Source organism: Phragmites australis, chromosome 10, assembly GCF_958298935.1.
Source record: "Phragmites australis chromosome 10, lpPhrAust1.1, whole genome shotgun sequence".
Classification (NCBI taxonomy): Eukaryota; Viridiplantae; Streptophyta; class Magnoliopsida; order Poales; family Poaceae; genus Phragmites; species Phragmites australis.
The window spans coordinates 27738179-27755623 of NC_084930.1; the positions used below are offsets into that span (position 1 = coordinate 27738179).

General features: G+C 45.9%; 1 protein-coding gene and 1 pseudogene across 1 annotated transcript; one reads left to right on the forward strand and one right to left on the reverse strand.

Annotated features, from left to right (window-relative positions):
• The first annotated feature begins 1011 nt into the window (after positions 1 to 1011).
• The window catches only part of LOC133883752 (uncharacterized), a 51691-nt pseudogene continuing 35257 nt past the window's right edge, over positions 1012 to 17445 (forward strand).
• Positions 14215 to 16829, reverse strand: LOC133883341 (protein NRT1/ PTR FAMILY 5.8-like). The gene is made up of 4 exons (XM_062322637.1): positions 16778 to 16829; positions 16464 to 16681; positions 15099 to 15607; positions 14215 to 15016 (listed from the first exon to the last, which is right to left on the reverse strand). Exons 1-4 carry the CDS (start codon positions 16827 to 16829, stop codon positions 14215 to 14217), a joined length of 1581 nt encoding a protein of 526 aa, XP_062178621.1.

Genomic DNA, 17445 nt, shown 5'->3' on the forward strand with positions numbered 1-17445 from the left:
TTGGCCCTATCCCCATCCCCTAATAGGGGAATTCCCCGTCGGGGAACGGGGATCGGGACCCGTTGACATCCCTAGTTGTGTGGCAAAAAGCTTGAAGATAAAGATCTTATAGAAAACGCTCTGTCAACTTTCGTACCCAAACTCACTTCCGTGTAGGGTTGCTTGTTCAGTTTGTTCGGTTCAGTGTATTAGGCATTTAGATATAATACGGTGTATTAGGCATTTCAATATAATATTGTTTGTTCGATTCGGTGTATTAGGCATTATGCAAGTGCTTTACAAAGATGTGTGGTCTTGGCTCCTACAGATTAGTGGCTTGGTACGTTACTGTATGGCTGCGTGCGGTCAATCCAAAACATTCTACAATGACGTGCTTGGCCAGCAGACTTTGGGCCCAAACACAGTGTTATAGCGCAATAGCGCAAGCAATGGACAATGCCAGCGTGCCACAGCGGACAACCTCTGCCTCACAACCCAAATAAATTGGTATCTTCGGGTTTTTTGGCTTTCATCCGGCTTTTATCAAAAAACCGAAAACTAAAAACCATTCTTCATGTCTACCTAACCGAAAACCGTCAAGCTGAGTTAATCGGTTTTGTTTGGTATTTTCGACTTGATTTTTTCGGTTCGGTTGCAAAGTGCACAACCCTACTTATGTGAGTCCTAGTATGAGAAAGACAACTATAAAACATAATGCACTGCAATAGAATCAGGAAGAAGATAAGACTATAATGGTGAACCATTTGCCTTGTCTTACTGGCATAGTAGTGCCACCTGAAGTAAATGCTACATCTTCCAAGAAGAAAGATAACAAGAGGAAAGAGCCACATAAGGCTCCATGAAAGGTAAAAGCAAAAAATGCTAATAGCTTCGAGTAGAAGAAACAGTGGAAATCTAAAAAGGTTCTATCAGAACGAGAATAGGGTAAACAAGACTAGAATGTTACAGGTGTGACATGAGATGCTCTGGTGTAGAATTTGATGCATTCCTATCCTCTCTACGTCTACCATGGAGGACAGATTAGATACAAACAACCAAGCTAAGACATTGAGTCCCACCCTGGCACGACGAACGGGCAACCAAACCATCAAGATATCGTCATGCTTTTCCCTGCCTGCCTTGCCTTCGCCATGGCCCTCCTCCTCATCCTCCTAACACTGGCGCCGGTGGTCGCCACCCTACCTATCATCGCCGGCAAGCCTGCACCATCGGAGGCTGCCGCACCAGCGAGGTGGCTCACTGCCCAGAACACGTGGGGCGTCCTCAGGTTCCAATTCCACCCAAAGTCCCAAACCCTTCTCTTCTTGTTTTTACGCATGCTGCTTGGTGCCCTAACTAGTTTCGTAGCAGCATGTACTGGTTTGATCGATTTGGCCGATTGGCGGTGCTTATCTAGATATTACTGCTTTGGAGTTTGGGCTTTGTAGTATAAATTACTACCATCTAGCAAGGGCAAGTGCGGGGACCGGCTACAAATTGCTCGTGTTTGTTAGAATTGAGAAATTGTTAAGATTACACACCATATTGTTGGCTGCTAGTGTTAGATATACGAGTTTAGCTCAATATATTTAGAATTCTAAATAAATTTAAAAATTCTAACTAAGTGGGGTGTATCTTTTAGTTCCACCTTGCTAAGTAGATTTGAAGGGATACGTGGATGATAGTGTTAGGAGAACACACATGCACTCACCCATTTCAATGGGTTGTGGCTGTGGTGGGAGCGAAGGGTACGGATGCATGACACCTACGTGAATAGTTCGTCGAAATTGGATCTAGTAGCTTGTGTCTCCTCCACTCACTTAGCATGTGTGGATGAGAGTGCTAGGAGAACACACGTGCACTCACTCATCTCAACAGGCTGTGGCTGTGGCGGGAGCGAAGGGTACGGACGCACGACACCTGCATGAATGGTTTGTCGAAATCGGATCTAGTAGCTTGCGTATGTGCAGCCTCCTTTTGCAGTTTTATTCTTTTGTTGTGTGGACAAACGAATATATATAGAGATATCGTGTCAATTAAGAATCTGATCGTGACGCGTAACAGAGTCCGACCATAACACGTCTCAACCGTGCGATTTTCTCTATACATATCTGCCAGCCACCGTCACAAAGCATATACGCAACTAGCGTTTTGCCTATTTCTCTCTGCTACGATACCGCACGTAGTCTACTCCATCCCACTGCTCTAGCGTGCACCAATGAATAGGAGAGCAGGTATCTGGAACCCATCGCTATTGAGATCCTGCACCGAGAGAGGGTGAATAAGTTTTTAGGAAGCGCTCATCGTAACTGCTCACGATCTGCTTCCTCTACATCATCACAGTCTGCTTCATCTACATCCTTCGTCGTCATTTGCTGCATCATCATCACAAGGGCCTCTGCATCTCATGCTGCTATCAGATACGTACATTACGATCTATTATATATTAGATACCTTGTCGGAGCTTGACGAAAGCTTGTCGGGGCTTATCGAGATCTTATCGGGGCTTGTCGGAATCCTTCTCAGAAAGCTAGTCGGGCCTCGTCGGAGCTAGTTGGAGCTGATTGTTTGCATCTGTTCCTATTCATGTTATATTTATGAATTAAATTAAATTAAATCTAAAAATGCTATTTTTCTAACATTTAGTATTTTGGAGCTTCGAGTGCTGTGTAGATACTAAAAAGTTGGGGCTGCTTTGGTAGTCAGGTGCCATAATTTACACTTGGGGATGCAGTTTTTTGTGCAAATCGCTGCCCTGATATGTGAATTTGATAATGATAACTCAAAGTTATATTTGTATGTCATCACATCACTAAGTTCAGCATACAGTAGTAAAAATTTACCATGCAATTTGCATTGTAGAACTGCAATTTAGCAGGCTTGTTAAGTCTTCTACCCTGTATTTGTCAATGCCCATTTGGCTGGTCATTTATGAATACTTGATTATTTCTTGCAGCACAATATCAAGTGAGCTAAGTGGGGCTCCATTTGGGTATTTCTTCTTGTCTCACTATTGCAAACTGCCAACATATATACTCTCTTCTTGTTCGTGAACTCGATTCTTTCATTCTTGTATATACAGCAACGCAGTTTCATATAGCAATGGAGTACCGGGTGAGGGCCATGGGACCCCCTACTTCTCTATTTGACAACTCTGGATCCCACTGCTAGAGACGCACTAGAGGATGAAAGGACCTCCTTCACCCTTAGCGAGTTCCGTCTTGGGACATGTGGGAAAATTGATCTGAAAACCCCACTTGTGCAAGTGCCGACTCGCGGACTGTGAGGGCGAGGCGCAAGCGCCAAGTGGGAGTGGGCGAGCGGGAGCTGCGAGAATGCAGAGCTGTGTGATTGCGGGAGTGTGGAGCAGTAGGGCTGTGGGTGCGGGAGCAGCTAAGGCCTAAGGCGCTAAGCGGTGGCCGAGCAAGGGGTGACTGCGGTGACAGGGTTAGGGACTTGGGGTTACTACTGGTTGCATTGGCCGTTTAGGCTACAACCTACATGGTGCGAATCTGTAGCTTCCTGAAGGAGGTGAGGGATTTATGGGTAACAGGTTAAGTACCGTTCTTTACCATGAGAACGTACCTGAACCCGCTACACTCAATGGGTAAGTTTTTTTCCATTAATAGATCTGTAGAGAAAAATACACCATATTCGACTCTTAATAGAGTAATTACTTGCCAGGTAACGGATAACAAATACTCATTACCATCCCTAGTCCTTTCCATGCATGAGATCAGAAGTTGAAAAGAAGTGTACGAAACACGCAAAGTGGTCATCCGGCATCCAATCCATGGCCCCCATTCTCCCGTCACAATCTGTTCTTGTGTACCGATAGCAGTAGCCCCAACTGGTCCCCCCTCACCTCTCGCCTCTGCCCAGATCATCACTAATAGTTGGGCCGCCGTCTCCATTGGGCCCCACGCATCGGTGCCCCCGCAGCAGTAAACTTCCCACGACGCAGTCGGGCCGTGTGGTCAGCACGTCGCCAGGTCCACACCTCCTCCTCCTCCAACTCCAAGTCATGGTGACTCATCAAAGCAATGACACCCTTCTGGAACACATGTTCGTGCCTGTACGCATCAAGCATGAGGCCATGAGAACGCCTCACGAGTCTCTCTGATTGCTTCCCTCGCCTCCTCTAGAATTCCCTCCGCTTAGCTATCAAAGACCATGATGTTCTTCGCTTTGCCTATAAAACTTGACTGTGAGCCGGAGACCACGAGAGCAATCCAACGCCCGTTTCTTGGTTTCGGAGGTGGATCTTGTCTCATACGGAGTACTACCACGTAGCTTGTTCTGATCTTTTTTGAGTAGCAGAGCGCCAGAGATATGCAGCGGAGCAACTCGTTCGGGACATCGTGGGTAGACCAGTGGGACTACGGCGGCGACCTGAGCCTGAGGACACCACACGAGCGTGACGAGGGGAAGGAGAGTGGTGGCGTTGGGGAGGAGACAAAGGCGGTGGTGGCAAGCGGGCTGAGGAAGGTGAAGGAGGGCACGGTGCAGGGGTTCCAGTAGATTAAGGACAAGTGCCAGCGGAGGAACAACTGCAAGAAGCAAGGCTCGGAGGTTGTTAGAATAATCTAATTACCTCTAATTACGGTCATGTAACATGATGTATTTATTGTCAGTCCTGTTGTTGCCAACTAAGTCAAAGTAGCTAGTGCTAGCTATAGTAAATTAGGGTGTGAAACCTGGTGCAAGCAGAGTGACTTGCGGAGACTAAGAACAGAGTATGCATGAGCTATACCAATACTAGAAGGCTCTAGTTCAGTTGAGATGTAATCAATTGGGCATTCTCTTAAGCTTATAAATATAAGAAAAATAGATTGGCAAGCAGATCTGCTGTGTCACAAAAATATTGCTAGTTGTGTCATCCTCTCCAGACTCCTGTGTGGTTGTGCATTGATGTGTGTTCTTGTGGGTTTGTGTTGGGCACCCTTCTCATCCATCATTTGGTATTCAGAGCAAGGTCTAGCGATGGTGAAATCACCAGTGGATGCCTAAGTATATGCCCAAGGACGCCATGGCGAATAGCCAAGGAGCAACGAGGGAGAGTTCAGTCGGGCTGTCATACCCCGTGTTGATATGAAACAACTACTCAGCTTGGTCTATTAAGATGCAGACTGTGATAGAGGCGCAGGACATCTGGGACATGGTAGAAACTGCGGATCCTGAGGCGGTGATAGATGCGAAGGGCGATAAGGTGGCTCATGCAACCATTTTTTGGTAGTTCCTGAGGACATCCTCTTTGTTGTCTCCAGAAAGAAGATGGCAACAAAGGCATGGTTGGCCCTAAAGATCATGTACCTCAGGGCCGACCATGTCCAAGAAGCGAGGGTACAAACCCTCAAGGAGGAGCTCTACACGCTCAACATGAAGAACAGTGATAGCATCGAGGACTACGCCATCAACATCGACAGGCTTGTTAGCAAGATAAGGGAGTTAGGGGAGATGATGGAGGACTCTTATGTCATCAAGCGCATGCTCCGTGCACTCCTCAACAAATTCTTGCAAATTGTCACCTCAATTGAGCAATTTGCCAATTTTATGGTGATGACAGTGGAGGAGCTCATCGGCCGCCTCAAAGTGCACGAAGAGCGCTTGCGTGTTGCTAATGGTGGCGATGATGAGCACCTCCTGCTCACTTGGGCTCAATGGAGAGCCAAGGAGGAGAAGAGCAGAGGAGAGGCATCCAACAACGATACCAAGAGAGGAGGTAGTCATGGCCGTGGAAGGGGCCATGGTCGTGGCCGTGGTCATGGGCGTAGCGACGGTGAACGCAGCAGTGACAACAAGTTTGACATCAGGAAAGTTCGATGTTACAATAAGCAGAAGAAGCAAGGTAAGGCTTTGGTAGCTTAAAAGAAAGATGATGATGAACCATCCCTGCTAATGGCTGAAGCATGTGAGCTGGTGCATGTATCTAAGAAGAAGAATGAGTATGTGATGCTGACCAAGGAGAAGGTGAACCCAAAATTGATGGGAGAAGCCAGCGTGTGGTACCTTGATACAGGGGCAAGTAACCATATGACAGGTGACAGAGACAAGTCCGCTGACCTCAACAATTCAATCAGTGGCTCAATGAGATTCGGCGATGCCTCAATTGTGAATATTTGCGGATGTGGCTCTGTTCTATTCAAGTGCTTGTCAGGTGAGCATAAAGTGCTAACTTATGTGTATTACTTACCTCAATTGAAAAGTAATATCATCAGCCTAAGCCAACTAGATGAGAATGGGTGTAAAAGTGTTATTGATGATAGTATGTTGAGCATCTTTGACCGATAAAAGCAATTGTTAGTGAGTGTTAAGAGGTTAAATAATCACTTGTATGCACTCAATCTGGAGCTGACTCAACCTGTGTGCTTGTTGGCTAGCATGGATGACAGTGCGTGGGTGTAGCATGCACGCTATGGGCACTTGAATTTTCAGACATTAAGGAACTTAGCAAACAAGGAAACGGTAATCGACATGCCACTACTAGAGCATGTAAATAAGCTGTGTGATGGCTGCTTGGCTGGGAAGTAAAGGCGAGCACCATTTCCAGCACAAACAGTGCATCAAACTAAGCATGCACTAGAACTTGTGCATTGCGATCTGTGTGGCCCGATCACACTGGCAACTCCAGCAAGAAACAAGTATTTTCTGCTAGTGGTGGATGACTACTCCAGGTTCATGTGGATAACACTTCTGAAAACCAAGGATCATGCACTACTTGCACTGAAAAATATCAAGGCTCGTCCTGAATTGGAAGCCGAGCACAAGTTTAAAGCGCTCCGGTCTGATAGAGGAGGGGAATTTATTTCCAAGGTGTTTGTGGAATACTATGATACTCACGAAATACGAAGGTATCTCACAATGCCATATTCTCCACAACAAAATGGGATTGTGGAGAGAAGGAACCAAACAATCTTGGCTATGGCGAGGAGTTTGTTGAAGAGCAAGATGATGCTAGGAAAGTTTTGGGGGGAGGCTGTGACAACTGTCATTTACCTTCTGAATCGTGCACCTACATGGAGTGTGTGATTAGCCAAACTCCATATCAAGTATGGTATGGCATGAAGCCAAATATTTAGCATCTTTGCACTTTTAGTTGTATGGCACATATGAAAGTAGTGTCTCCTCATCAGAAGAAACTTGATGGCAGAAGTGTGCCTATGGTGATGATAGGCTATGAGGATAGTTCAAAAGCCTATTGTACGTATGATCCTGTTGCAAGGAGAGTTCATGTGACACGAGATGTGGTGTTTGAAGAAAACAAGCATTGGAATTGGAGTTCACAATCAAAAAATGATGAACTGCACAATGGAGGTGAAATATTTAGGCCTTGTTTGTTTCCCCCCTGGATTATGGATTATGTATTGTAGGTTGTGGATTGTAGAAGCTCACCTTGAGTGGATTTTACAATAATCCAGACATATATTTGCAAAATCCACTTCCAGAATCTGGCCGTTTATTTACAGAATCCACAATCCAGGGGCAAACAAACAGGGCCTTAGTGTGTTTTATCCTACAACTGAACCTACAATTGCAACTAAAGAAGGTGATCAGCAACTACCATAGCTAGTGGAAGAGCTGAGCGCATCTGTTGCTATGGATGAACCATCATCGTCCACAGAAACTGCATCAGCAGGAATGTCTGTCTTAGTAGGCGAACCTACATCTCTAGCAATAGCTACACTAGCAACTCCTATCGAAGCAGTAGCAACTCCTACCTCAACGTCCTCAATAGAGAGACCACAAGGTTATCGTCACCTCCAAGATATCTATGATGTCACAAGCGAGGTGGGGACGGATTACTCTAGGCCCTGTTTTATGGCGATGGAAGAGCCTCAAAATTTTGCTGAGGCAGTGAATCAAGAGAGCTAGCGCATAGCAATGATTGAAGATCTTGATTCAATTCAGAGAAATGGAACATGGGAGTTCGTAAATCTGCCTCAAGGACATCGACCAATTGGGTTAAAATGGGTGTTCAAATTGAAGAAGAATACTCAAGGTGAAGTTGTGAAACACAAAGCCCGTTTGGTTGCAAAAGGGTATGTGCAAAAGCAAGGGATATATTTTGAGGAAGTATTTGCGCCTGTAGCACGACTTGAGACAATGCAATTTCTCTTAGCTCTAGATGCACAAGAAGACTGGGAAGTTCATCATCTAGATATTAAGTCAGCCTTTCTCAATGGAGATTTAGTCGAGGAGGTGTATGTTACACAACAACATGGTTTTGAGCAAAGAAGGAGGCAAGGTGATGAAACTGAAAAAAAAACATTGTATGGGTTGCGACAAGCTCCAAGAGCATGGAACTTCAAGCTGGACAGAACTTTGATTTCTCTCGGGTTTGAGAAGAGTCCACTGGAGCATGCTTTGTACAAAAGAAGAGATGGTAACTCACTAATGCTGGTTGGTGTATATGTCGATGACTTAATTGTGACATGAACTTGCATTGCTGAAATAATCAAGTTCAAGCAGTAGATGAAAAATCTTTTCAGCGTGAGTGACCTTGGCAAGCTGACCTACTATCTGGGTATTGAGGTACATCAAAATTCTCACGGTATTTCCTTGTGTCAGTCATCTTTTGCTGCAAAGATACTTGAGAAAGTTGGAATGCAACGCGGCACAAACCCCCATGGAAGAAAGACTGAAGTTGAGTAAATTCAGTCAAAATCCACCTATGGATCCAACAATGTACAGAAGCATAGTAGGCAATTTGAGATACTTGGTGAATACTAGGCCAGCTATAGCATATGCAGTTGGTATACTTAGCAGGTTTATGGAGAAGCCTACTTCTGAACACATGGCAATAGTAAAGCACCTGCTCAGGTACATCAAAGGAACATTGAATCTTGGTTGTTTCTATGTGAGAAAGAAGAAAGGAGAAGCTGAGCTGATCGGTTATAGTGATAGTGATATGGCTAGGAATGTTGATGATAGAAAAAGCTCTACTGGAGTGGTGTTTTTCTCTGGCTTAAACCTGATCACTTGGCTCTCTCAAAAGTAGAAAGTGGTGGCGCTATCGTAATGTGAAGTCTAATACATAGCAGCTACCTCAGCAGCTTTCCAAGGCATTTGGCTCAGCCGATTCTTAGGAGATTTGATGAAGAAGGAACCCAGTAAACATTCAGCTGAGAGTTGACAACAAGTCTGCTATCTCTCTCTGCAAAAATCCTATGTATCATGAGAGAAGCAAGCGTATTGATATTCGATATCATTTCATCAGGAGCTGTATTGAGGAGAACAAGATAACAGTAGAACATGTGAGTTCAAATAGCAGCTTGCTGGCATATTAGCAAAGCCTTTGGGATGAGTAAAGTTCCTGGAGATGAGGAATAAGGTGGGATTGTGTGATGCATAGAAGAAAAGAACAAGATTAAGGGGGTGATTGTTAAAATAATCTTGTTACCTCTAGTTACTGTCATGTAACATGTGAAATGTCACCTAGAGGGGGGGGGGGGGAGGGGTGAATAGGTGAAACCTAAAAATTCTGCAAACCTAAAACAGCGGATCAGAAAAAGTGCGGACCTTCTGCACTTTTGTCCAAAACCTCCGCACTTATACGGAGGTTCCGCAGAAAAGTGCGGATACTCCGGACTTTTGGGGAAAACTTGAACTGGAACAAAATCAGAGATAAGGTGTGTCAATTTTACAAGTTACCAAGCACCAGTAGATGTATGTCAACCTATATGGCCAAATACCTACAGCTCAAACCTTACAACAAGATAGATCGGGTTTAAACCCTAGAATTCAATTCAAACAAGAGAATATATACAAATACAAGAAATTAAACAAGATTGACACAAGAATTTGTTTATCAGAGTTCGGCCACTCCACAAAGAAGTGCCTACGTCTCCATTGAGGAGCTCACAAAGAGCCGAGTATTTTTCAACCCTATCCTCACCAAAGCCACCACAAAGATCGAGCTTCAGGTTTCTTACTCAACTTGTCAGGGTGATACAAACGTCCCGAGGCTCACCACAAACTTGGGAGCTCAACAGGCGACGCCAAGCCGTCTAGGTGGATGAACCACCAAGAGTAACGAATTTGAAACCACCGGCTTGATGAAGAAACGAGTGCTCAAAAGGATGGCTTTGTATCTCACTAGCACTATTGCTCAAACTCACTCAATCCTAGCAAAGATCTCAATAAGAATCACAAAAGGGGAGTGGAAAGGAGCTTTTTAATGAGCTAGAAGCATTTTGTCTCAAAGTTGGTCGGAATTGAAAAGCTCAGATGCTGTTGCATTGAAGGTTGTGGGGTTTAAATACTCTACACTCAAAAACTAGCCGTTATGCTCTGGAAAGTGCGGACCCTCCGCACAAGTCCAGAACCTCTGCACTTATGCGGACATTTCGCAGAAAAGTGTGGACCTTCTGCAGTTAGCCGTGAACTCACTAAAGTGCAGACCCTCCGCACAAAAGTGCGGACCTTCCGCACAAGTGCGGATACTCTGTAGAAAAGTGCGGACCTTCCGCACAAGTGCGGATACTCCGCACAAAAGTGCGGACCTTCCGCATTTTTCTGAAACAAAAGATTTAGGGCTAACTTTCTATGACTCTCATGGGTTTGTTTGGATTTTTGAGCACTGTCTCTATACAACCAAGTAGATTTCATGTCCCCCTTTATAGTACAGCATCCTAAACTCAAATATAAAGCATAAAAGAATTTAAAAACCATAGGAGCCATGCCATTTTCCTTTTTCCGTTTTTGGGGGGTTCACAATGCGTCACATTTTTCACTTGATGAACTAACACATGTCCATAACTCATAAAACTCATTAGTTCTTTAATTGTTTTGTCATTATCACTAAAACCCACTTAGGGGCCTAGATGCACTTTCAACATGGTGTATTTATTGTTAGTCTTGGTGTTGTCAACTAAGTCAAAGTAGCTAGTGCTTGCTGTAGTAAAATAAGGTGTGAACCTTGTGCAAGCAGAGTGACTTGCAGAGACTAAGAACAGAGTATGCATGAACTGTACCGAGACTAGAAGGCTCTAGTTCAGTTGAGATGTAATCAGTTGGGTATTCTCTTAAGCTTATAAATATAAGAAAAACATATCATCAAGCAGTTTTGTTGTGTCACAAAAATATTGCTAGTTGTGTCATCCTCTCCAGACTCATGTGCGGTTGTGCACTAGTGTGCGCGCGCGTGGGTTTGTATTGGGCATCCTTCTGATCCATCAGAGGTCGCAGGGTACTGATGTGCTGCTGCAGTTGTTTGGAAAATCAAAACCTCTGCATCACAGCATTTTGCTCTGGTAAAACATTCGTGTCTCGGTGTTTCAGATAACATGCTAGGAGAAGATTTGTTCTGATGATTTGCTATAAATGTGTGTGTGCGTGCATGGGCTATGGTTCTATGATCTTGCTACCGACTTGGCGGTTGTTTCACGCATGTGGTATACTAGTACTGAACTCGCCCATGTGTTTAGTTTCTCTATGTACATGAAAAAAAAATTGGTTTATCATACTTGATATTTGTTCTGGACATGCTTCTACTTGTTGTTGTCTATTTTGTTGCTGAATTCCCTGCTCCAACACTCCAACTCTAAGTCTCTAAACCTAGCTTTGATCCTCGTCAAATTGTTTGGTTTGAAATGGAACAACTAACCTTATAGTTCACATGCACTAAGCTATTGTAAACTAGTAAGTGAGAAATGGGGTTATCCACCCAAATCAGGCAGAGGATCCCATAACAGACAAACACGTTCTAGAGTAAAATGCATCCGCAATACAAGCACCCCATAACTCCCTGGCTGTATGATTGGTCTATTGGAATCACAGCCGACTAGTTAGCATATAAGAAAGGGAAAATTGCAAAAACCATACCAAAAGTCACTTTGATTTTGAGTTTCTGCTCTATAACCGCTTTTGTTGCAATAACCCACCTACTATTTCGGTTTAGTTTGGTTTCACCCTTAAAACTCATGGCATACTCATCGGGCTTTGGTTTTTACTGATGTAACATGGTTGGATGACCTCTCACTACTTCTAGATATGTTCGACATGCTAATTGATTACAATTACTACTACAGAACCGGTCATACATGATGGTTCATCACTATCGGCTGTGCAAGAACCGGTGGTGAAAATGTATCATTGTTGGTTCTTAATCTCCCACGCTCAAACCATGATGGAGCCGCTAATAACCGGTACTGATGATTGGTATAAGTGTCGGTTCATAACACGAACCAGCACTGATACCGACCATTAGTGCCGGTTGTAGCCCCCAACCAGCATTGAAGCTAGCTCGAACCCAAAATTTCCATTCAATTGGATTTTGGCTTGGTCTTATCCCTCTCACGTCCGATCAGTGTTGGGGCTTATCTCTTCGTGCGTGCTCGTCCGCTCTCTCTGTCTCCCTCTCTCTACCTTAACTCCTCATGCTCATCCGCTCTCTCTACCGCTGCCATCACCTACTCTCGCTTCCCCACCCTCACCGCCCTCTCTGCTCCCGCTTCACCGCCTGTCATCCACATCCACATTCTCCAACTTCGCCTTCCCCGCTGGTCGAGTCCACCCGTCAAGCGCGGCGGGCTCCTCGGAGCTGGCCTGGGCCACTACTGCGCCCGCTAGCTCGCCACCGCAACGAAAGAAGAGGCACAACAGGGAGGATCCCTACTATGGGCCCTCCTCCCACACGGTGATGGCGGTGCCCTCCTCCAGCACGGCGAGGGCAGTTGCCTAGTCCACCTCCTCGGCTCAGTCCACTGCCGCCTTGGGCAACAGCGGTGAGAGGTCTGTGGGGCGGTGAACCGTTGCTGGGGCCATGATGAGGTAGCCTGCTAGGGCGGAGGGTCTGAGGGCGCAAAGCGTGGTGGGAAGCGACAGCCCTGGGAGCGGACAGCGAGGGGAGCGGAGGCCCCAGGAGCGGACGACAAGGGGAGCGGGTCCAAGGGCGGTGGGTCCAAGTGCAGCTACCCAAAGGACAGCGGCTCGAAGGGAGGCAAGTCCAAGGGCGGCGGCTTCGAGAGCGCGGTGGGACAAAGGACAGTGGCTCCAAGGGTGGCTCGTGGTCGATGTCAAGAAGGATGGTGGTGGTGGCCTTCGTGTTGTGTGCTATGTGTTGTGGTGGCGGCCTTCATGCCGTCGCGTTTTCTTGTACAGGTGAAGCAAGGAGAGCTGTGGCACGACAGTGGGCTCAGGCTCACTGTGCCACAGCTCGAGCTCGTTTCTTTTTTTTTGCTCCCCAGAATACCTATCACTGATAGTTACGATTTTCACTGCCGAGTAAAAACTACCGATTCCAAAACCAGCAGTGATGGAGTTTTGGAACTGGCAGTGATTAGCTTTTTTTCTATGGTAGCGAATTATGAGTCTAAAGATGCATATCAAGGGTTCGGAGGCAATGACGAAACATCAAGTGGTGATGTTAATTGTGTAAAGAATGAGTCACACAGCACATCACATCGAGGCCAAAGTTACAATCTGTCGACCAGTTGTGTCAAATGATAAAAAAAAAGAGTCTAAATCAACACATTGCATGAGTGAAGTGGCAAAACCAAACAAAGGAAAATAGCAGGTGGGCATTTGCAACAAAATTGGTTGTAGAGGGAAAACCCAAAATCAAATTGACTTTTAGGGTGATTTTTGTAATTTTCCCAGGAAAAAATGTTGGTTTCCATAGCTTCCTTTACCTTCGGCCTCCCATTCACCAAGTTAAGGAATTATTAGGTGTTGGAACTTGGTAACTTCTTTGGGTTTATGTGGGAATTGAATTGTTTTGTGAAATATATATCTATGAAGCTCATATAGAATTTCTGCATCCTGAAACTAAACTAAAATTTGCAGCTCGTCCAGTACGTGATTCACATGCAGCATGAGCATTCAGTACTACACCCTCATTGAAAAAGAAGAGAAAAAAACAGAATCTTCAACATGAGTTTTTCTTTCATCATCTTTCTTTTCCACAAGTAAATTACAAGGACACAAGGCTATGTACAAGAGTTTTACAAAACGGAACACGCCTGAAGACCTGAATAACAGCTCACTCTACATTACATACCTCTTTAACTATACTGAGCTCACCCTGACAAGTATCATATTTTCTCGATAAAAAAAGCTTTATTATTTTTTATCATTATAATAAGAAAATACAATCGCATGCATATAGTTTACTTCCTGCCTTTGCACGACCAAATGCACACATCACGCTGACAAGTATCATATCATGTATGTAATTTACACGCAAGCAACTACAACAAGAACGGCAAATCATTCTGGTTTCCACTCCACCAGATCCTACTTCGCTGAAGCATCTTTGCCATTGTAGTACTTGCACAAGTGCGTGAAGAGCACAAAGCTGATGGAGCTCAGGAGAGCCAAGAACCAGTAGAAGTTATCTAGGCGCGCCTCCCGGGGATCGTCCGAGAACCATCCCCGGCTGTTGCCGGGCCTCGCCGTGGCTATCTCGAGCGCGGTGATCAGGAACGCGCCGAGGAAGCTCCCGAAACCGAAGACGCTGAGGTTGAGCGCGATGCCGATGGTCCTCATCGTGCTGGGTACCTGCGTGTAGAAGAACTCTTGGATCCCCACCACCGTGAACACGTCGGAGACGCCCAGCAGGACGTACTGCGGCAGCAGCCAGAAGATGCTCAGCCGGGCACCGCCTTCGCCGCCGCCGGTGGTCACGCGGAGCCGCCACGACTCGACGAGCGCCGCGATGACCATGGCAACGATGGAGAGGACCATGCCGACGCCGATCCGCTGGAGCAATGTGATCCCGTTGCTACCCCGAGTGATGGTGTTGATCAGCGGGATGATCATCCTGTCGTACATGGGCATGAGCAGGATGATGGTAATGGTGATCGAGCTCTGCAGCATCGCCGGCGGGATCACGAAGGCTCCGCCGCCGACCGTGTGGTCCATCAGCATGCCCTGCTTGATGAAGAACGTCATGGGCTGCTGAAAGATCACCGCGAACATTAGCAGCGGTGTCCAGATCGGCAAAAGGCCGAGTATGATCTTGGCCACACTGGGTGCAGCCTCATCAAGGGATTCCTTTGGATCAGTTGGCTCAGTTTTCAGTGGTTTCTCCTGTAACCTGCAACGTTTCAGATGTTGCACGATTAGTAGTTTGGACTGCCACGAGAAATGTTCCTAGGATCAAGATTCAAGAATCATACTCTAGTTCAGAAATGGCGTCGCCATTGTCGTCTCTCGATGGCAGGCTGATCTTCGGAGAACTGATAATTGCGATAACCGACTTCAGAATCTTGGGGATTATATTCGGAGACGGCCTACCATCGCTTTTCGGCTGCGTCTGCTTGTAGAGAGGGGTGCAGCAGAAGAATGCCGCGACGGACATGGCCATGACGGCGCTGGGGATGGCGAAGCCGAGCCCCCAGCCGAAATTGTCCTGGATGTTGGACATGATGGAGTTCCCCAGCAGGCTGCCGCTGCATATGCCGAAGTACCACCACTGGAAGAACATGCTCTTCACCTTGCCCTTCTCCTCGGGCGACGCCGTGCCAGGCTCCGCGTCGTCCCCGATGTCGAGCTGATCGGCCCCAAAGGCCTGCAGTGCAGGGTTGTACCCGGCTTGGCCGATCGAGCTCAGGTAGAGCGGGAAGAACAGTGTGGAGCACGGCATCCCCGTGCGCAGCAGTGCCCATGAGGTGAGTCCGACAAGCCCCTGATAAGCAGCAGTACAAGTGGGACGTATTAAGCCACTAGAGTTTATTTGGTAGAGCTCTCTCTAATTTAAATTCTCTGTGGAGAGTAATTTTCTGGGAGAAGTGATTTTATAGTTGAAAGTAATTCTTTAAAATAAATTATATGGAGGAAGTGATTTTGTGCGGCAAGTGAATCAGTGGAAACTGTTTTTTCAGCTCCCTAATTTTTAGTTCATTTAAAAGAATCACTTCCACGGATTTCACTCAGAGAGTTAAAAGCTGAAAGCTGTTGTTTGGCAGAGCTTCCTCTGATTCCAGTCGGGAAGCTGTTCTGGAAGTTTTGCCAAACAAATCCTTAGTTCAAAAAGATTTACCGTTATGATGTAGATATATAATTATAAGTTGGTTTCTTGTGATATATTTTAGCAAAAAAAAAAATGGTTGATTCTTATTGAACTCGTCATGCTATCAGTCTGTCACTACTGAACTGTTATTCGAACTCTGCTGTCAATGTCCTGAGTAATCAGAAGCCACATCGAATGTATGCATTCGCGATAGCTCCTGTCTTTAACTAATTTTCATTGGGTTCGTGCCAGTATCCCACATTGGTGCCATCTCCTCCACCATTTCCAAACTCCATCATTAACGCAAGTATATAACAGATTATTTGCACTGCACTCATCTGATCTCCTGAGCACGTATGTTTCCTGACTACAATTACAAGGTGGAGAAATGGACATGTCAGATTCTGAATTCATGTTATTACAGAATTCCTGATTGGTGAAACTGCAAGCCGACAAGAGTCGACAGGTGGGAAACAACACTGGAAAATGACCAATCAGAGAACTCGTCGTCATCAAAGAAGAGGGTACTTACAAGGACGTAGAGCAAGGAGGAGGTGGTGATGGTGGAGTATCGGTCCCAGTAGGAGTCGGCGAGGAAGGCGCTGACGAGCGGCAGCATGAAGTTGACCCCGCTCCAGGTGCTGACGCTCTTGGCCGCCGCCGAGGTGCTCATCCCCACGACATCGGCGAGGTACGTCACCAGGTTCGACGACACCCCCTTGTACGCGAACCGCTCCACGCTTGCCATCACTGCCACACCCCATCACCTCATCATCATCAGCAGCAGCTCGTCCTGAATTACGCATGCTATGCTCTTACGAGCGGCAAGAATATAGCTCGTATTACCTATGATCAGAACGCATGGCCGGCTTAGCGTCGCCGGCCTCTTCTCCGACATGATCGACGCGCTGCGGCGAACAAGACTGACACTGACGCCTCGCTCCGCTTCTGGAGATCACGTACTTATGCATAGCCGCATAGGTATGCTTGCGCATGCATGCATGCTGCATGCAGATTCTATGCATGCATGCTGCATGCAGACTTGGCAGATAAACTAGTGCACAAATGGTAGAGCAATATTTTTTTCGAGCACTTGTTTAAACAAATTCAAGGACATCAAGTCATGCATCTGACGGGGCAACGACAAAGCAAAGAGACACGCTGCTGTTCTGCAACAGGGGCTCTCAGTCTCAGATGACGTGCAATCTCCTTTTTTTCCATAAACGTAAGGAATCGCGTTCTCTGATTTCTGGACTATTCCCAGCAGCTCGAAATATATGTTCGGCCTAAACAAGTAATCGCTTCCTACTGTGAATGACCTTTTCAGATCACTTTTTTCTTTATCGCATCTTAGTTTTTTTTGCGAGGAATCAAATATTAGTAAACATGTCAATAACTCTCTTTGAGAGGATCATGTGAAAAACTTCAGTTACTTGCCCCAAAAAGTATATTTTGTGCATGCTCGACTTTAACATAACATATAGGCGCGAAAATGCTAATTAGCGAGGGCTCGC